Source organism: Mycteria americana, chromosome 6, assembly GCF_035582795.1.
Source record: "Mycteria americana isolate JAX WOST 10 ecotype Jacksonville Zoo and Gardens chromosome 6, USCA_MyAme_1.0, whole genome shotgun sequence".
NCBI classification, from domain to species: Eukaryota; Metazoa; Chordata; class Aves; order Ciconiiformes; family Ciconiidae; genus Mycteria; species Mycteria americana.
Window position 1 is genome coordinate 41792744 of NC_134370.1, and position 21189 is coordinate 41813932.

At 46.0% G+C, this 21189-nt stretch overlaps 1 protein-coding gene across 2 annotated transcripts in view; it reads right to left on the reverse strand.

Moving 5' to 3' along the window:
* PRKG1 (protein kinase cGMP-dependent 1) overlaps positions 1-21189 on the reverse strand; it is a 529338-nt gene that overhangs the window by 485236 nt on the left and 22913 nt on the right. The window contains exon 1 of one of the 2 annotated variants that reach the window (XM_075505444.1): positions 8259-9124. The exons of the other annotated variant lie outside the window; for it this stretch is intronic. Within the exon in view, the coding sequence (XP_075361559.1) occupies positions 8259-8569 (311 nt within the window). The 5' untranslated portion in view covers positions 8570-9124. Of the gene's footprint in view, positions 1-8258; positions 9125-21189 lie in introns of those variants that run through there. 2 annotated transcript variants of the gene reach the window in all.

Here is a 21189-nt window from a genome sequence, read left to right on the forward strand (position 1 = left end):
GCGTGATCTTCCATTTTACCTAAAGGACTTTCTCGGGTTTTTAAGAGTCACAATTTTCAAAGCATTTCTGTAGCTGTAAGATCCCTATTGTTTCCAGCAAGCATAAATATATAGCTGAACGGCTTTATTTGCATCACATTTGGTTTATCTACACCTTCGTTAAGTGCTTGGCTATTGCCTTGATGTGCTGTTGCCCGATGGCAACAGCACATCAGTTGCCATATGGCAACTGATTTCTTCTATTCAGCAAAGATGTTACCCACCAAGACAGTTATTTTCCTCATTTAGCCTGTGGACTACAAGAGCACTAATTAATTCCCCTCACCCGGTGGATCTTTGCACACAATTGAAATAAAATAGGCAGTTTAAATAGTAACAAGCACTGACAGATCCCAGGGATCCACTTACACTGGGGACAGGGAGCAATGGCTTTAGATTTTCATCACATCCATGTCACCAGTTATTTACTCTATTGCTCCTGAATCTGAATGATACTCTGTGGCTGCTAAGCCACAAAGCCAACAGCATTTCGACATTCCCAGAGCCCAGCTGATACTGGAAAAAAATCCATATGCACCACCAATATTCACGCTTAATTGTTTTCTATCCTAATACAAGTCGTAGTATATTTATGTTAATGCAGTACTCCCGTATGTGTGGATAAGTACATACGTGCACATACACAATTATCTCTATATATTTCTCTTGAACCTAGGACAGAATATTAAGTAAGTGAACAAAATGAGCTGGCCTGGCTGGGTAGTTCTCGAATTCACTTCAAGTCTACATCGCAGAGCTGGTCCACAGCTTTCCTGACACAGTTTGTGTATTTAACAGGAAACACCTCCAACAAATATGCTCGCAAACCAAATAAAAAAGGGGAAATTTGGAAAAAGAAACACAGCTCCAGACAGGATAAGTGTTGCAGTATGACGAGGGGCTTTTTTTTCATTGATATCCTACTTCAAGATTGCTCCTAACAAACAAGCACCAAGTACAGTCCAAATATCCCAACTCTAGTTTGCAATTTTAAAGTCTGGGAGCTCATTTCCTACTTTGAAACCAGGCACCAGTGCTCAAGTTTGGCTATATGTGCTCAGGCAGTAGTTTCCAAGGAAACCAGTGACTGCATGAACATTGCAAAATGCGAGTCCTGTGCTTGCTGTTTCACAAGTACACTGTAGCTATCTCCATGACACAAACCCTTCCAGGTAGGTGCTTTACCACTGTTCCTAAAAGACCTTAATAAAATTTCAGACATTTAGGATGTCAGTATACACAGTACGTATCCAAGCAACATACACACTTGCAACCAAACCACTTTCTGTAGATGTTGAGAGAAGGAGAAAGGAATTATTTGAGTTGTTCTGGGCTCCAATGTAGCAAATACTTTTGTCTTTTTCCTGTTCTATCGTGTTCTACTTTTGTTTTGCATATAACCACCATAAAGATTTCAATATAGTTTCTGAACAGAACTACTTTGCTTTAAAATGTAGTGCATTTACACTACACTGCTGAAATTAATATCAGAAAGCAGCAGAAATTCAGAGAAGTATGTGTTGCTTATTGCTACTAAGCAGAACTAAAAATAACTGAAATTGCAGTGACCTTTAATCTTGCCATCACTCATCAAAGCAAGAATCAGACAGAAAATGACAAAACAAATATGTGGTTTTAATAGCTTTGTCCAGTGAATTGTTTTTTACTTTCCTTTGAATAAAACACCTCTGGCCCTTAGAGCTTACGTTCAGCATAAACATTACCTGACTAAACAAGCACACTTCAGAGATGACCCAAAACACTACTTGCCAATAGACAAAAATCTTTGTCCTCTGCATAATAACTAAATACAATATAGTTATTCCTTACCACTACTAGTAACCAAAGCCTCAGAAGGCTGAACGATACAAAGAGCCAAACTACCAGCAATCTCACGCTTGCCGCTTCACAATGCATTAAGCAGCACAGACTCCGAGGTATGAGTCACACGTGTTCCTCTTGCGTAGAGGAAAGCCCCATCCACCACCAGCACCACCACTGCCAAGCCAGACCCGTCAAAACAGAGTAAAAGAACATTTGACTGACTTGCATTTACAGCAATCTTTGACACGCTGCATGTTAAAACCTCTGTTAGGAAGCCTATCATCCTTCACAACAAAAACTCATCCCTGCGAAGCACAAGGAGGGTCTGCTCTCAGCCCTGCTGCGTGAACAGAAGCAGAGCAAGTTGGCTGTTTGGGGAGTCAAGAGAGGAGATGGCTCACAAGGTAACTCTGCCAAGTTGCCTTGGCCAGCCATACAGATGAGGTAAGTTTAGGACCAGGCTGCTGGGTAGGCAACAAGTCCCACGTACCCAGATTCAGCAGCACTTGCTACAGGAGCGGGCTGTCCTTCACAGCATCCAAGAGCTTGTTCATGCAAATCAGCCAGCTGAAGCCAAACACAAAAACCATGATAGGGTTTGAGTGGCACCATGACACTAGAACGGCAGGAGAAAAGGCGATCTGTCCCCTTGACAGCTGCCAAGATGAGTGGAAAGGTAATCAGTGTGGGCCTAAGGGAGATCATTCCCCAAGGCAATGCTCTTGGCCACATCTCATATTGGTGAGCACATCATCCTTTCTCACAGACCTCCTGCCAGTGGAGAGACGCTGCCCTATCACCATTCGACACATATATTAAAGCCTTAACCCTAAAGTCCCAACCCCTTAAATCCTGGATACCAAAAAAAACCCCACTGATATTAATGGATGTCAGCATTTAATCAAGAACTAGCAGATCTTTCCAAGCACATAAATTCTTCTTCAGAACAACGTTAAACTACATTCAGATGGATTCAACATCACATCACGCAGCACATAAAAGCAACCACTGCAGTTAATTACTCTCAAACAAATGATAAACGCATTTCAATCGGTCGCTGGACACATCATACTGAATTACATCTTGATACCAAAAAAAATTTAAGGTTGGACCCTTACATCCATTGCTGCTGACTGCTTTTGATGTGATGTTTTCTGCAGCGCGACACCAAAACCAGAACATAACAGGACTAAAGAGGCCACCATCCCTCGTCTGATTTCACAGCTCCTGTCCTGCTTCAGGAAGCAATCATGGCAGGAGTGTTGTCTCAGTTCCTTATCGCAGGTCCCTCAATCATCTCAACCATCAGTTTCTAGTGGTTAAATTATGTTGAAACCATCCTCCAAATTATTTTAAAAAGAGGAAAGCCTGGGGTTTAAGAAAAGGGGTTGGGTTTTTGGTCGTTTTGGTTTTTTTGGAACTATAGTTTGAGAGTTTTAATTAATGGATGGCTCCTGGGTAACACAGCATACATACCATTTATAGATACCAGCAGATAATTTTTATACAAATACTCTAAATATGAAGTGCTTTGCAAATATTTCTGGGGGTTTTATTACTCTTATGATCACTTAAAAATATGTCTCTAGTCCACAGAACATGTGCACATCCGCCTTCAAAGAACCAATTTGGCCGTTGAAGGGATTTTGTTAAATCTCTTGTATGTATGTTGTACTTTCCCTAAGGCTATGCAACCAAATATTTTATTTTTTTTAAACCAGAAGTCTTAAATACAACTCACAGGCTGCTCCTCCCCCCAAAACTGAATCTCTGGGATTTTGGCAGATTCCCCAACTTTACATTCAAAGCATTCCTAAGTCTGTTAACTCACAAAAATAACTCATTTTTCATCTTACTCAACATCTTCTATAAATGACACAGCATTTTGCCGTTACCTCAGTTAACAACAGGGCATACGGCACCTCTGACAAGAGAAGATGGGGCCCTATACATTTTTTCACGCTCACGAGCTCTCTGCTTTGTTTTACGTTCTGCTTCCACAATTTTTTTTTTTCCCTTCTGGAAAACAAAATATGCTGATTACATAGTCTTCCAAAAAAGCATACAGCTGTTGCCAATCACCAAATGAAACAGCCTTTTGAAATTAAAGTTCTGGGTATTTTCCCATGGCAAGTACAAAATAATGAAAGTGAAGAGACAAGAGTTACAGCTTCCTAGGTAAAAAGGCTATTCTTTGGTCTGCAGCTCTGTAAAATCTTAATTGGAATAACAGTTGGTACAAACTCGGTCTCACAGTATTCTTTTCATGCTGACAGGCTGTTAGCAGCCAGGATCTATCCTGCAAGAGGTCAAAGGTGTGGAAAACAAACAGAGCAGCAATTTAAAAGATGAAGAAGAGATAAGGATTTGTCATGGCATTTTTCTACCGTGGAAAACCACCCAGCTTTCTCCACAGTCTGTGCCCACTTACTCCAGTCACTTCTTGCAAGTTATTTTCTTTCTGGGGAGAAAGAAAAAGCCACTTACTTAGACAACCGGCTTCTAGTTACTTGAATACGAAGACTGATAAAGATGCCAAGGCCTGATTTCTCTCGCTGGTCTCCTAACTTGGAAGAAAATGGCAGGATGTGTCCCTCCACGGATTTTGGCTATAAACTCCTCATGTGAACCCACAAAGTCCCATTTCACATTAAAAAGAATTTTAGAGGCAAAATAAGCCCAATCCTGCAACAGCAACTAAAACTCTTAACACTCTGAAATGGCTATTTTTTTAAACTATATGCATCTTAAATGGTGGGGTTTGTGTGCAAGGTAAGATCTTGCAGGAAATTTAATGGTATTTTTTCCATATGAGGCAATTAAATTCACTTTCACACTTCAAAGCCATTTGGAGTTTAACCATTTTGTAACCCAAAATCTTCTATGTGGAATTACAGCAGCTTCCATAGACACTTCACCACAGAGTCAGACCCACAGGTATCAGAAGTCTACCATGGCTCTCATGATCACTCCTCCTCATTTCTAACAGACTTTCTACCACTACTGATCCTACCAATCTCCAGCTGCCCTAGGTGCTCCACCAGATCAGGAGGACAGATCCAGCACCACTGAACTGCAAAAAAAACACAGGCTACCAAACAACTGAAGATGTCCTGTGTGTCCTCTTGGTGCTCCTATTTCTGTATAATGCTGGAAAACAGGCTGATACTTTGATGGCTTGTCAAAACCAAAGGTTGGATGCCATAACCTCAAGAGTCACTGAGGTTCGGCATGAACAGGGCAAAAAAGTCAACCCTCCTTTGCATATTTTGGTAGTTCCTGTTCTGCTTCAGGTCCTCTCCACCTTAACCTCCAGTACCACCACAAATGGTTATCTTGAACATGAAAATGTCATCAAGATTGTGTCACATTTGTTTAATCAAGACAAGGACCTTCCCTCAACCACACAGGAGCACTGTGTAAGCCATGTTTGCGACTGCATGTAGAAAAGCCTAAGAAAAATAAAAATTCACATATTAATGATCCCAAATAAACTAAACCAGTTGTGCTTCTTCACTCAGTCTCCCAGGTGCATCCACCACTAACAGAGCAGGCCATCTGGACTGTATTTTAATCATGAGAACTACATGTAAGCAAAATACACGGATTATGTTTTCCTTTATTTAGGAAGCCATATCTTAGTTTTCATTGGGATGCTCAAATTAAAAGTGCTCATCAGTGCAGTTACAGATTTAGGCAAGACCCAAGATGACCATCTATCACCAGAAGACATCATGTCGCCTTAGCAGGTGTCCATCCTTGGGCATGAGGGTTTGAGGGCTTCTTGTCACCATAACATAATGGTTCAAACAGAAGAGCAAACACTTCCTAGAGCAACGTGCACTCCTGAAGCTGTGAGCAAGTACCTTTTCCACCTCTGCGATTAAGGTCTGAAGCTGCAAGTTGTATATTGTATAAATATTGTAAAAAGTATTAAGAGTATTGCCCATGCAAGGTCAATATGAAATACTCCCTCAGGCAGGTGGTGTGCGTTACACCCCACATGACACTATGGCAAGGCATTTACACAATGGGCAATTAAAATTCAAGCTGGAAAATGTTAATTCAAGGCTTCATCAGGCTTCCTATGTATTTCACTGTACACAGCAGAGGCTCCAGGCTCATTCTGCTGAAACCTGAAGCACTTCCCTGAGATGTGGGGGCTCGATTCACACTTCGAGGGCACCAAGGGGCAAACATACACACACCCCCGACAGAAAAATAAACATTTTCAGATGCAATATGCTGTCCTACAGTTTAATTGAGGAAATTAATGCCTCTGGGCCGCCTTATCCCACCTTAGACATTTACCAGACACACCATGGCTTGCACAGAGCCACCCGCCTGCCCGCACCTCGTTCGCCGCCTACTCATGGGGGAGCCGTCCCCCCCACCTGAGAGAACCCGGTCTCCACTTTTGGGTTTGTTTTTTTTTCTTTGGTTTTGGGGTTGGGGGCTTTTTTTGCTCCACCACAGTTTCTCCCCGACGCCGTTATGAACCCGGAGCCGCGGCCGTTCGCCTTAAAAGGGCAAAATATCTGTGGAGAAACGGCGGCGGGAATAGGGGGGGAGCGAGCAGGCAGGAGAGCCGGCAGCCGCCGCCCCGCCACACGGCGGCCGGGCCCGGCCGAGGGTCCCGAGACGGCGGCGGGGCCGGAGGCCCCGGCGCGGCGGTTGCCAGGAGACGGCGGAGCCCCGCCATGGCGGCGGGAAGGGCCGAGGCTGCGCGAGTAGGGCAGGGCCAGCGGCACCGCCTGGCCTCGGCCCCAGCCCATAACCTACCGGGGAAACGAGCGAGTCCCGGCGGCGAGTAGGCAACTTCTGCTCTGACATCCCCAGTCAGGGCAATGGGGAGCACTTGGGCATCGTCCCTCGCAGCTGGCCCCACCTCGCCTGCAGCACCTGCGCCACCAGCCCCGCCATCGCCTCTGCCCGGGAGTAAATCCTCACTCGTGTGAGGCTGGTGGAGTCCCGCATGGGGCTCCGGAGGGGCCTCGCTGGAGCGACACAGCGCCGAGAGGCCCAGGGCCCCGTCTGCCATGTGCCCTAACAAGTGGCTGGGGGGTGACCTGCATCCTAAAGCCCACCCCAAACAAGAACAACGCCAACTACCAGGATGGCTCGAACGATCCTCCATGACCCCAGCGCTCCCGTCTAATTGAGCGAGGAAGATGTCGGCCGCAAAGGGAAGGCGGATTTGTCCACCGACCGGCAGCGGCGACGGGGAGGTCGAGCCCCGGTTGCCGCCAGCCTAGGGGCATGGCCCTGCAGCAGTGGGCACGGGGAGGCGAGCCCTGGGCCGGCCCCTGCCGCCCTCCATTGTGCTTGCACATGAAGCCAGGCGCTTTCAGCAGCCGATGATCTCTTTTTCTCCTTTTTTTTTTTTTTCCTTAAGGAGTGCTGAGCCAAAGGCATTGCAATTTATTGGCTAGGAAAAGATACTAAGCGGGGGGGAGGGTGGAGGGGGGGTGGGTGATCTCGCTCCTGCGAGGTCTCCGTTTTCTCCATTAAATCGCTATAATTTGCCTAGTCTGCGGCAAGTGTGAAACCAGGGCAGAGCATCTCCCGGGCGTGCTGTGAGGTGGGAACCGAGGTTCCCCGCAACTTTCCCTTCCCGCACACCCTCCACCGGACCAGGACACTGCAGCGAGCCCCTGCCACTGCCTTCCTCCCCGCCCCCCAAACACCCACCGGGCAAGGGAGGCCAAGCAGGGTGGCGAGAAGGCTGCTGGAGACCCGGGCACCGCACCCCACCGGGCTCCAAGTTCCCCTGCTCGCACGGTGCCCAGCACTGCCCGCCCCGCTGTGACTCGCTCCCTCCAGGACGGCGCTCCTCCCCGGGGGGGGGAAGAGACCCCCGGGTTTCCCCCGTCCCCTCCCGCAGCGGTAAAGCCCCCGAGACCGCGATGCGCTCCGGTTCAACCCGCCGGCAGCAAAACCCGCCCCGGCGGCAGCCCGCCCCTGCCCGAGCTCGCCGCCGTGCCTCCCCCGGCGGGATGGGAGGGCGGCCGGGTCAGAAAGGAGCCTGGCTGGGCCGGGGCGGGGGAGCGCGGCTCTCCCCCCACCTCAGGGCTCACTCATCCCCTCCTCAAGCCTGGGGCTCGCAACTTTCCCACCGCGCGGATCGCGGGGCCACCCGGGAGGGTGCGGGGCGGCCGGTACCCGGGGCCATCGCGCTTCGGGGCTCCGCTCCGCGCCCCCCCACGGTCCCTCCCCGGCGGGCGGCGGCAGCAGCGAGGACGGGGGACGGAGGGGAAGAGGCGTCCGCCAGCTGCCCCGCAGGCAGCGAGGGGAGAAGGGGGCGAGAGTGGCTGAGCGCGGCGGATGGAGAGGCGAGGCACGGAGCGCTCCGCTCCCCGCGGGCGGTGGGTACCCGGGGTGAACCCCCTGCTTACTGTGGACTCTTGGGGTAGAAGGGGAGGGTGACGTGGCTGAGATCCTGGATGTCAAAGGCGGTGGGCTCGGCCGAGATCGCCTGCCGCTTGGTCCTCTGCTCCCCCTGCAATGTGCCGGCGCTCTGCTGCTGCGCCTGCTGGGTGGCGGGCCGGATCACGGAGCGGTACTTGTCCAGCTCGTTCTGCAGCTTCTGGATCAGTTCGTCCTTCTGGTCCAACTCCAGCTCCAGTTCGTCGATGAGCGCATCCCGCTGCCGCAGTTCCTCGATCTTCTCCTGCAGCGCGTACTGTAAATCCCGCAAAGTGCCCATGGTCCTGCCGCCTCGCTTGCCCCTCGCCGCTCCCGGCAACTTTCCCCCCCGGACCGCCCGCCGCCTCCCCGCACTTGGGCCAACTTCGCCTCCGCCGCCCCCTCCGGCCCGGCCCGGCCCGGCGCGGCCCCGCTGCCCGCCGGGGCCCCGCCGCAGCCGGACCCCCGCCGCCGGCACCGCGCTCCGGAGCCGGGTTGTTAGGGGCGATTTCGATCCGCCTGCGTCAGGCTAGGCTGGAGAAGGAGCGGGAGACACACACACACACACACACACACGCACACACACACACACACGGAGGGGGAGGGAAGGAGGGAAGGCGGCGGGGAGGGAGGCAGGGGCGCCTGCGAGGATGCACATGCACTCCCCGCTCCCTCCTTCCCGGCCCCGCCAGCTTCCCGCACCGCCCACACCCCCGCGCCGCCGGCCCGCGGGGTCGCGCGGCGGGGGATGCGGTGAGGGGGCTTGCCGGCGGCTCCCCCCGGGGCTGCGGGGGCGCTCCGCCGCCAGGAGCCTGTGCCGAGCCCTTCCCTGCCGTCCTTTTGCGGGAGGAGGCCATCAAACAGGTCCAAACCGTGGGAGATGGCTGCACAAACCTGCCCTCTCCGTCCCACTTTCGGGGTGTCCCCTGGTCCTCTCCCTTCCCATCCTCTGCTCCAATCAAAGGTGCTAGTTTTTCCCTACAGAACTTGCCCGGCTTATCTCCCATTTACTTTTTTTTTAACAGCCAATTTTTGTTGTCTTCTCTGAGTGAAAGCACAAGCCTGTGCCTGGCATGGCTCCTGCTCTGTCTCAGCAAGCTTTGAGCTCCAAAAACCCAGATTTTAATGTGAATATCGGTCAAGTATGTCTGCACTGGAAAAGCCTGGAGGCAGGGCACATGGATCTTAGAGCACTAAAAAAAAAAAAACCAACTTAAAATATGGGAAATGGACTTCCTCTGTAGCGCTAGTACCCACATGAAAGCGTAAGCTAGCTTCTGCTGTACCAAACACGATAGGATTTTCCCAGTGTCCGAGCACGATGCCTCATGCATTTGGATTTTCTGTGTGTGAACAAACTGCTACACACCAGTTCTACCTATGCGATACAGTCCACGGGTCTGCAGCACCAAAATAACAAAATAAAGTAAATGAGCCGCATCGGCTGAGCCCTCGATGCCAAATTTCTGTTTTCTTTTGTCTTGCCTGCATTTGCTAGGCACACAGGGGATAGCGATGTATGCTGTGACAACGCGGCTCCTGGGCTTGGCCCTCCAGGGCAGAAAGAGGGATCTGTGAGCAAGAAAACAGCTGGTTTGGGGGTTTCCCGATAAGATTGCACAGTCTGGAGGAGTCGGGTGTAAAAACCCCCACAGCCCGGCTAGGCACAGGCGCCCCGCAAGAGCTTCTGCAGCGCTGGGGCACCGGCACAGTTTCACGCTTGGATGTTTTCAGGGCAGCAGAAGCAGCTGCTTCAGTTCACTCTCTGGGAGTTTAATTTGGGGAGGAGAGCAGTCAGGTGCAGCCATGGATACATTTTTTGGAGGTGGGTGGTACCTACGTGTTTGTATCTGCTGTTAGCAGTGTGTGTAGACCTCCCATTCAGGCATTAGCTGGAAATGAGAGACATCCAGACATAGAGAGTGTTTATGGGATTGAGCTTTCTTGGTTGGTTTTTGGTTTTGGGTTTGTTTTTTTTTTTTACTGTTACATACTGGCACTGGGCTGAGTCCAAAGTCCAGCTTTCAACCTGCAGATGGTCGTTATAAAATAAATTTAAAAAAAAAAAAAAGAACATATGAGGAATTACAACTGCTCCCTGCTCAACACTGCTGTTTGAAAGGGCCTGGCCTCTGTTCATAAGCATGAGGCTTTGCAGGTTCTTCAACTTATTTGACACCTGCTGCATTTTTTGAGATGCACATGAAAAAAAACCCTGGGTTATGTAAAATGCTTCAGTTTTCAGTCTCCTTGATGCATATGTGCCAGGCACAAAAGCAAAGTCCCCTGGTTGTTTTCCATGGGTTGCCAAAGCGCTTTTTAAGTTCAGACAGTATTTTTTACTGTATATTCCCTCCATTTCAATCTTGCATAGCTCACTAGGAACAAAAGTACCAAATATCTTCTGAACATTTCCACTGTAAAGAAGACTGGCATTAAATAGATGCACTCCTGCTGCCTACAAACTAGAAATCAATGATAAATAAAGTATTTTAATAGCATTCAACTGACGTGCCTAAAGTTTTATTGTTTTCCTCCCTACAGAAGTGATACGAACTTCCGGACAAGGGAGATGGCAATACGGTTAACTGAAGCCCACCAGGCTTCAAAAGAGTAACAGCCCTGGGGGGGGGAACTTGTGCATAATTTCTCAATGACAAGTGGTAAAATCACATTATTTGGTTTCTATTAGAGGTGCACAGCCTGGGACTGAGACAACAGTACCTAAATCAGAAAGGATCTGGAGGAAACCATGAGAAATTATGGAAAATAAAACTGGCAAGGAATTTAGCTGAGTATAACTAAAGAAAATATTTATTTACAGATGGGAAACAGATTTTCGTTAAGATCTATGAGGTCTACAGAGAGATTTTATAGCTCAGTTTTAGATTTGGGACTATAATTAGCAGCTGTCAAGTCTAAGGCTGGTCTTCCCTGATTTAAGGATGAGGCCAAAGCAGCCCAAAGGGCTTCACAACCTGACAGCTGAGTTCTGCCATGGGAAGGCAGCCAGCAGTTGCCTATTTTCGACTATTCTCTGCTCTCCCAAAGAAACCATCGGGAGAGTACAGATCTCCTCCCTGTGGTTCATACTTCAGGCTTTCCTGGTACCGGCTGGTGTGTAATCTCAGGGATCCCAGTGTACTGCCCCACTCCGATAAAAATAAATCCTCTGATCCCATTCCTCTCAACTTAAAGTTCCCAGTAAAAAAATCCCACACTCTCAGAGCAGCTGCTTTGTCTTCTTGATCCAGTGAATGGAAAGAAATGGCTTTAGGGAGAAGAACAGCAGGAATGCACCAATTGGCTTGGGTTTCCAGAGAACAGAGCAAAGCTGATGGCGGTTTGTTAAGGGTGCCTTTGGCTACGGTCATCCCAAAGCCTTTTTCTGATCCAGCCACTGCGATACTGTGCCTGGATGTCAAGTAAGCAGAAAGCTGAAAAAAAGCATCTGCAGAGAGCATCCTCTCTGCCCCAAAACACCACGTGCCAGGGCTTGCTGATGGGAATCACAAGAAACAGGGATGTTTCTTCTCTTCGAACAGGCTTTGATATACTCACAATATTTCCTCTCTGCACAACTAGGTTTTAATAGCTTTTGCTTCTAAACCTTTCAAGGATCATCTGTCACCAAATGCACCCACTCAGCTGCCATCTTCCAAGCTAAAAACATATTTGAAAGCTCTCCATTCTGCAAACATCTCCGTGGGCTCGCCAATCAAAGCTCAGGGAGCAAGCAGGATCGCTGACTGGCAAATGTCACCTTGCTACAGCTGGCCAGGACAGCGCGGACGGAGAAGCTGGAGATGCATCACTGAGTACATACGTAAACATTTTCCTCTTCCTGAAAGCATTTTTTTTTCCCTGCTTAATCCACTCCAATACTAATCCCTACTCTTTTCCCAAAATATCTATAGGAGCAGATCAGCCTGTAGTAGAAAGTTGAACTGCTTGGATTTTGCGATGCATTTCTGTGCTGGTCAGGGCTTTGTGAAGATTTGGGAAGGTGTGTGATCCACAGGTCTCTACCTGCCGATGGCACACAGCCGGTTGCAAAGCCAAATGCGTTCCCTATGTGCATATTCACAGCAACACCTTTACAATGTGAAGAAGGAAAGACTAAAAATACAGGAAGATCTAGAGGAAAGCAGCACGTACATGAGCTGAACTCTTGCAAAAAGCATGCTATAACCAACTCAAGTTGCAGTTCACCATGGAAAGTCACCAGGTCTCATCTGTGGGATGCTATGTCCCTGTTCCACCAAGCACCCAAAATTCATGCCAGTCGCTGGGGCAGAGGAAAGAGTGCCACATACTGAAACATGAACACATCTGACTCCTCCCTGGGGCACATTTGGCCATTGTTTTTGCCTTTTGCCCCGAATAGAGTGCCTCTGGTAGCTCCTTCTGGGGCCACGGTGCTCTACAGATTTGCAGGGGGCAGCAAATAATTCAGCTCCCAAGGATGGAGATGATGCTGGAACTACTGTGTCCAAGCAGCCTCGCCAAGACCAAGGAGCAGGAATTGGCAGTATTTGGGGGGTGCTGCAGCCCCATTTATCTCCGAAAATAAGTCCTATTATCTCATGACATTGGACATTCCCAATGTCCAGACATTTTCTGGACCCTCTAAAAATGAAGCTGAAACCCATTTGGTCCTCCCCGCCAAAGGGATGGAGATATCCAAGTTTGGGTACTCTTGCAGTGAGTGCTAATAAATTATTCTCAATATCCAGAAGTTGAATAAACATTCAACAAGCCCTTCAAAGCTTCTTCCTTCCATTAGAGCAACCAAAACAGTCCCTCTGACTTCTTTTCCCCACTAACAAGACCCTATTCACACCAGCCCTGCCTATGTGTCTACAGAAACCACAGATCCTCTGCCCTTCAAAAAGCATCTCACACACTTTAGTTGAAAGATGTCTTTCTAAGCCAGGCTTTTTCTCCCATGATTGCATGGAAAGTTGGATTTTCAACAGCTCACCCCATCAGATAGTTGCATGCAGTGGCAGTGGGTCTCCACATCCCTTCGCTTCAGTGCTGGTTCAGCTGCTCATGAGTCCCTACAGGGTAGGATGGGATGCTATGAGCTTCCTGGTAGCACCTTCTCATATCCACAGCCTAAATGAATCTTTAGGGCTGGGCTTTCTCCAGGAAAGAGTAAACACATTTTCTGTGTGCCCCAACATAGGAGCTGCAAATAGCAGCAGATCTCCAGGCAGGTCAGGCATGGGAACGGGACCCTGATCCTGATCCCTCCTGTCCATACACACCTCAAGTGACTGGTTGATTTTTTCCCACCTGCCAGAAAGGGCTGGACTGCCTGGCAAGGTCAGACACGAGCAGAGCTTAAGACACGTCTTCCCATGGGCTGGATTAAGCCAGAAGCGGCTTCAAAATGATTCAGTTGCCTTAAGAAGTCTCTTCAGGCTCATGTTAAGCAGCAACTTGTTCTGAAAACTGCCAACATAAATACTTAGTGCTGTTTTGCAGTTACTACAATTAGACACTGACTATGCCCCTGCTTTTCTCAGCAGTCCCAGGGCACTGACTAGAGCAAAAGCAGCATTTAGACAAGGAGAGCCCTGGAAATGTAGTTTTCTTTTGCTTTCAGCCTTAAGCTACCAGCAAATGAACCCAGGGACCAATTAAACTGAATGTAAAGATGCAGATCTAGTCTTGGAGCCATGAGATACAGGATATAATGGAGGTGAAGTTTATAGAAAACATCAACTCAGTGGATGTAGTTGGAAAAACAGATTCATTCTGGCTCTCACACATGTATCTGAGAGATTAGAAGAAGCTGAAGCATTAGAAGGAAGGTGGGAGCCATGCGTTGGATCTGAGGCCACTGACTTTCGTGGAGACATGGCTGGGATAGGCAGGCCAGCTTCCTCGCACTTCTCATCAACCAGGGTTTAGCCACTCAGGACAGTCCATGCTTAGTGACCCTTTTATCTTCACTATTCAACATACATCCCTCCTTGCACTGTGTGATATCTCAGCGTTGTGATGAAGGGGTAGGAGAGCTTGGCAACTGATCCATTACCCAGCCCACACACCAAAAGGCATGGGGTTACTGCCTGAGGATGAAAACAACCCAGCCTGATCACACAACAGGGAATACATCCTAATGCTGAAAAGCTCTACAATTCATTCAGTCACTTAACTGTCAACATGCACGAGCTACCAAAAGTTTCCCAAACCTCACTTTCAGAGGCAAGACCCTTACAAAGCCATTGACACAGACAGAAACGCTACAGCTGCCTAACACGCTGTATGTCACCTTTGTATTGCATTGCTTAGGAAAGGCACTTGGGCAGAATATAGATCTGACCTTACTGTGTTACACAGTCCAGGCAATCAGGAACTCAATGGGGTGTCAGGACATCTGGGGTCAAATCCCAGCTTTCTGCCTTTGTTTCTGACTTCATCTGCTCCTACTAACCTTTTGCGTGTGAGATCTTCTCTTCGTTTTTCTTTATGTAGGACTCTAACTAGCAACAACAGCTTCTAGTGGCACATTTTGGAGTAGTGATTCTTGCATCGGTATTCAGCATTATGCTGATAAAACTTGCATTGACCAAAAGTGAGGTTTGTCTTGTAAGCCAGCCTGCAATTCTTCATGGTATACTTTTAAAACACTACACAAACACAGCTAAACTCATCAGCTGTTACCATGCAGTTACTTCTTTTCCTTTCTCCAACCTCCATTGCCTTCCACAACTTGCTGATTTTTTTAATCGTGGTTCTCCGGTTGCAAGAGGTGGAAAGCAAAGTACTCAGGAAGGTATGAACAGCAAGAGACTTGTTTTCCCCCCTAATTGTTTTAATTGATAGCAGCTCATTTCTACAGCCTGATTTTGAAGCTTCTTGATGCCATTTCTTAACTTCCCAGGTTTAACGGTGGCAAACCACTTGCCAGCCCCAAGCGTTTGCAATTCCGGGTGCTCCCTCTCATCGCCCTTTTGGACCCTGCAGTGTTTCTTATCTCTCTTTGCCAGTAATGCACCACTCACCTACCATAATTGCCTTGGTCTGTTGGGCCGATTTATCCAACCTTCAAAACAATTCATTTATATTTGAAATTGGATTAGAAATAAACACATATTCTGCTACCACCGATAAGAAAATAACCAGTGCGTTACCATTATTTTATGACGAATGCATCATGAATAAGTGCACCATCTCTTTATGTAATCAAATTAATCCCTCTGCTTATTAAAAATTATTATTTGAATGTTTCAGGTATTTATAACAATAAGCACAAAGGATAGATTTTAAGCCCATGTTTTCATTACTGGACAACAGGCTGGTGTTTCTTAAAGAGAAATAGAAGTTGCACTGAAAGTTGCCTTCCTTTTTAGAAACAGATTCATGCTAGAATTTATGCTAAAGTCTTTTTCTGACATCTGCATGTCCTGAGCAACTAGAAAAATTTTACTGAAGTACCAGTCTTTTATTTAAGTATCTAGAAATGTTTACGTCCGCAATTCTAGCAACGCTAAACCCTCTCTTGCAGAAAACATTTCCAGGTTTGTACTCAAAGTTGATTCCCGTGATCATTTAAGGCTGAGAATAAATGGCTGCGTCCCACAGAGGACCCGGCTCGTTAAGGTACCAAGGAAATGTCCATGAATCATCCAGGCACAATCTGCAAACAGGGGCTCACATCGGGTTTCACAAAGGTTTTACAGCGCTCCACTGACTTCTACAACTATTTCTTATTTATGCTTGGGGAAACTTATCAGGTTGGACTCTCTGAGCATGTAAAAATGTTTATGCTCACAGTTTTTTCTTTGTCAGTGTTTACTCGAACTGATTGCTCTACTCATCAGAGCATTAGAGGCCAGTGTTCACCTGATTTCCTAAGCATTGCCAACATCTTTCAACTGACTGCCCTGCTGCGTTGGTGAATCAGGGGATGGGCAGCACTTTTATTCTCACCTTTGCACAATTTCTGCTTCAAATCAGCAGCTAAATCCCTGGGTAAGGTGCAGGGCTCCCTCCTCGCTCTCACTGCATGATCACTACCCCATCTTGGAGGAGGACATGCAACTGCATCTCCTCACCAGCTGCAGGCAAGTCAGGCTGTAAAAACCCAGGGCTGTGGTGCCTTTTCTGAATCCAGCTCCATCTCCAGCTGGTTTTGCTCTGACCCTGATTCCTCTCTGTTGCGTAGGATTAAAACATGCATTGAAATGTGCTGTGAAGGTTCACCTATGCAACTCTTTCCCACCATAAAACATGCTAAGAAGGTTCGCCCCTCCACATCTTCCCCACCACCTCCTAATCTTAGATCTGAGTGGAGAACAGTACCATTTTCACTGCTGCAGAATTATGATACCGACCCATGGGAGCTTCCTCAAACCTAGAAGGAAAAATCCTTTGGAAGCGATGATGCTGCAAAGGCAACATGCACTTTGGGTCTGCTTCTCTGTGCTCTAGAAAGAAAGATTTCTAGGTTGGTATTGACCTTTTATAGGCTACTTCTCTGCAAGAACTATTTCTGTTGAAGCTTTATTGTCTACACTTTTACTTGAGCAGCTTGGCCCAAACAACAGGGTAATTTCTTCGTACCCTTATTTATGCAATCCATATACGCAAAGCTCAGTGTACAAACTCATCTTCAAAGCATCTGACATGCTGTGAAAGGGTTTTGTGTTGTTAAAAGAGGAAGGATCGATACTGGTACGCAGCATAAAAGCCTGCATTGTGGCAGACAGGAAGGCAACATATTTTATACTTCTGCTCCCTGGAACAAGAGTGCAAATTCACAACCTGCTTCAAAAATCCCCCTGCCCCTTTACAGATACACAAACGTGAATTTGTTTGTTTTTTTTTTAAGCCCGCTCTTTTCCTTTTTCTTTTTTGCTTAAAAACCACAACTATCAGCAAAACAACTGTTTTCAGCTCATGATTTGGGCATGACGTAGCACGAAGCTCCATGTGGCACCTCCCCACACGGTGGGTGTTTGGCCCTGCTCTGTTCCCTTACATGGCCTGCAGCTCTGGCAGGCACAGCATTCTCCACATTCTTCTTTTTTTCCCCTGCTTTTTATTTCTCATTTCTTTTAGGAGGAGAAAACACAAAACACAAGGAGTAATGCCGCCCTCTACTGCCCTGCTCCCCTAGCTTGAGGTGCATGGCTGCAAACCTTCAGATCAAATACTCTTTGAATCACCACCACCACAAAAAAACCCAACAAAACATAAAAAAAAACCCAACCCAACCCCAAAACACTCAATCAAAAGGCAATATAGAAACAAAAATATGCATTCTCTAGGAAAAAAAAGAGACCATGGAGGCCTAGAGAATTGCTCAAACTCAGCTTTAAGTTCCCACTGATGTATTAATATATTATATTTCTCAGCGAGAGGGTAGGATTAATACTGCAAGTTTTTCTCAAGTTAGCTACTACAACTCTAAATAAGTGAACGTGTGGCATATTAAGGGGCATATTTATATAAAAGTAGGCATTTATAAAACCACAGTACTGTCTCTTTATATGTCCCTTTTAGTAGTCAAACTCAAAGCCTTCTTTCTTCTTAATATTCAGTTTACTTGATAAGCAAATTATTTCAGAGATATAATAACTCTACCTGCAAGTCCCAGCAGAACAGACATCACAATTTAGGTGGGTTTTCTTTACCACACCCGTGTGTGTTCCCCCTAAAAGAAACGCAAAAGATAGACTGATTTGTTGGAAGTTTGAATCAATTATTTGATTCAGTAAATCGTTGATTCGCACCAATTCCTGGCTCTTAGCTCAACACCCGGTACATGCTGCCACTACGATAACATGCAACAACTCTGAGCACGCACATAAAAGTCAGGACACAAACATAAAAATCTCTAGCTTTTAGTATTAATGACCAATTGAATGACCAATCTGAAAAAAGAAGACATTCCATTTTCACTATATACCACAATTCTGTATCTAGTCTCATTTCTTTAGATTTTAAATGATTCCATTTTCAGGAGTCTGAATCTTTTTACTTTCCATTTATATTCTCTCGTAAACTCTCAGAAAAGTCAATTAAATTAAAATAGCTCATGCTAATACCACCATACATATACACATATATCACTGCAATTGCAATTAATCCATCACCTCAAAAAAAAAAACCCCTTCCCAAACTCTCCAGATGTACAGATAAAGTTAAACTTTGCAAGCAAACCCTTATTTAAAAAACATTAATGTAATTTCCAGACAGAATTGGTATTGATTGGGCAGCAGAACAATGAATGCTGAGCATGGAGGTCTAAATTATGGGGAAAGAATCAATACATGAGCCCCACTAGAATGGAAGCTTTAAAGAGTTTGGTTTTTTCCCCTCAAGCTTCTATATATTTTTGTAGGGGACACTCAGGAGACAGGGTAAATCATGTTTTTAAGAGGCAAGTCAAACCCAAACAGATTAGGAGATTCAGGGAAATGAATTTATCCTCAGGCTGAAATGGTACAGTACCCAATTCTTTGGTGGCAAAGCAAGGTCAGCCCAGGGTCTAGCTGAGAATAAGTTAAAGCATGTCCCAGCTTACATTTTAGAGAGAGGTAAAACCTTTTATTAGCCCAGATAATGATTCTGGAAGAAAGAGGCACGATTTTGAGGCTAAGCCACAAAATATATTTGTGATATCTATATGAAATAAAACACAAAATATCTACCAGGAGATGAAGCTGGAGATGTGAACCCTGTATCTGATACCCAGCCTATGAATGAGCAAAATTCTGCAATCTGTGCTCTTTCGAAGGCATAAGCAACAACCGATATGCCATAATAATTTCTTGTTCACAGATTGCTACAGCCTGAGCTGGATTTGAAATCTCAAGGAGTATTAAAGCATCTCCATGAACCTGCATGGACAAGAACTGCACCAAACATCTCTACTTTGCAACACAACGCTCTTCTTGAATAATGTTCTTACACATTCATTGGTGGAAACAAGTCCCTTTCTCACCTGTGACTTCTTCTCTTATTAAGATGCATTATTTGCAATTACCCCATATATGCAACTAACATCTGCATATTGATGCAACCTATTAAAAAGTTTCACCAAAACCATTAGAGCTGAAGCAGGTTTTGAGATTTTCAGTGGAGAATTCACTTCACCTGGGTAATTCCTTGATGAGAGGGAAAGCTCAGAGCAGAGCTAAATGCCAAACCTTTCCATTTCATCTTGGGAAATCAAAAGCAGTTCTTAAATTTCTCTCTCATTAACCCATTTTAACAGGGTTCTTCCAATTCCATAACAAGATGCATTCATTTAAATTAAATTCTTTCACCTTCACAGTGAAAAGCAGTGCTTATTAACAAAACAAGAGCAGGAGGAAAACGGGAATCCTCCAAGAGATTTTCCTTTAGACCCAAACAGACTTATTGAAACGACCTTCGAGGAATCAGGATGGCAGATGCCTCCTCATGTAAATAAGGAGTCTCAGACACATTTTCAGCACGATGCCTTTAGGGAAAATAAAAACCACACAAAAGGGAACCAAATATGAATATATCCACTTATATTAATAAGTAGGAAGAGTCAGAGAGGGTGTATTTCCATATAAAGGCTTATAGTATAAATCAATTATCTGTCTACAACACAACCAGTTCCAGCTTTCAGGAAAAAAAGACCTGTTTTCCTGAGACTAGGCGTTATTCATCCACCGGAGAGAGTAATGCAGACAGAGCATTTAGACAATGACCTTTTCCAGTCCTAAAATCTCAGTTGACACTAATTAGCTGAACTCAAAGCTTCCAATTAATGCAATACTTTTCCTTTGTAACTACTAAATACTTTTTTTCTTTTTACTGGGAAAGCCTTTTACTGTACATTCAGGTTTTACTGCCCACTGAATGGCAAGTTACGTGTTTGCAAAACTAGATGTTCAATTTGTACATCATTATTAGGACTTCTATGATGCTAAAGGGTTTAAAAAAAAATGTACTTTATATTTTTTCCCCTATCTCTCTACCTCTTCAGCAACACATAGGAAAGAAATGGTAGAAATGTGCAGAGACTAGAGCAGAGTGTCTAGAGGATAACTTCTTGCATTGCGTTACTAACAGTTTTCAGAAACATCTTCAAGTTCTTGCAGAAAGCAGTGATTAAAGCTTTAAAAAATGTACCTGCTTCCCCCCTGAAGGAAAGAAGGGCCATTCAAAACTCATTAACCCATATTTTTTAACTATAGCTTTAGTTTATTTCTATTTATTTTTAGCTCATTTCTGTTCCTAAAAAACACAAAGCAGTCTAAAACATGAACTAATTGCAGCTCCTGCTAGCTGCATGGGTTAATTAACATAATTACTCATTTGTATCCTGGTCAGCTTGCTGAATTCATGTACTGTATTTCCAGCTTGAATAATTTAACACGTATTCATTATTTATGCCTTACGGCTCTTTCAAAGGAGTTGTTCGGAGTCAATGCCAGTTATTAGACTTGGCAGACGAAGCCAAGTGCTGCCCCACAAGGGCCAGCTCCACCGTCGTGCCTGCTTTATGCCAGGGATTACAGAAGGGAAATGGGAAGGGTTGCATTTAGCCACCAAAAAGCATTGTGCATTAAATCTCCCTACATCCAGCACTTGATTTATAGATGATTCCAGCAAGTTCAAAGGCAACTGAAAAAATGCGTCTCCCTGCTAAGCATCTTCTTCTTTTGGCTCGTCAATATAATACATTTTAAGGGGCAAGACTGCAAGCAGGCAGACATCCTCCCCGCATAACCTTTGCAATAATTTTCTTTTCCAGTAATCAAAGTGCTGGTTTCTAGCTAGGGAAAGACCATACAGCCACGAAATGGTCATCAGAACACCCAAAAAAGGGGGGTATCTGTTGAACATCACCCACCCACAGCTTTATCTGTGCCCATCCCACCGGCTGCTCTCTGCAAGCTGCCAAAAAAGCCACGGTGATCT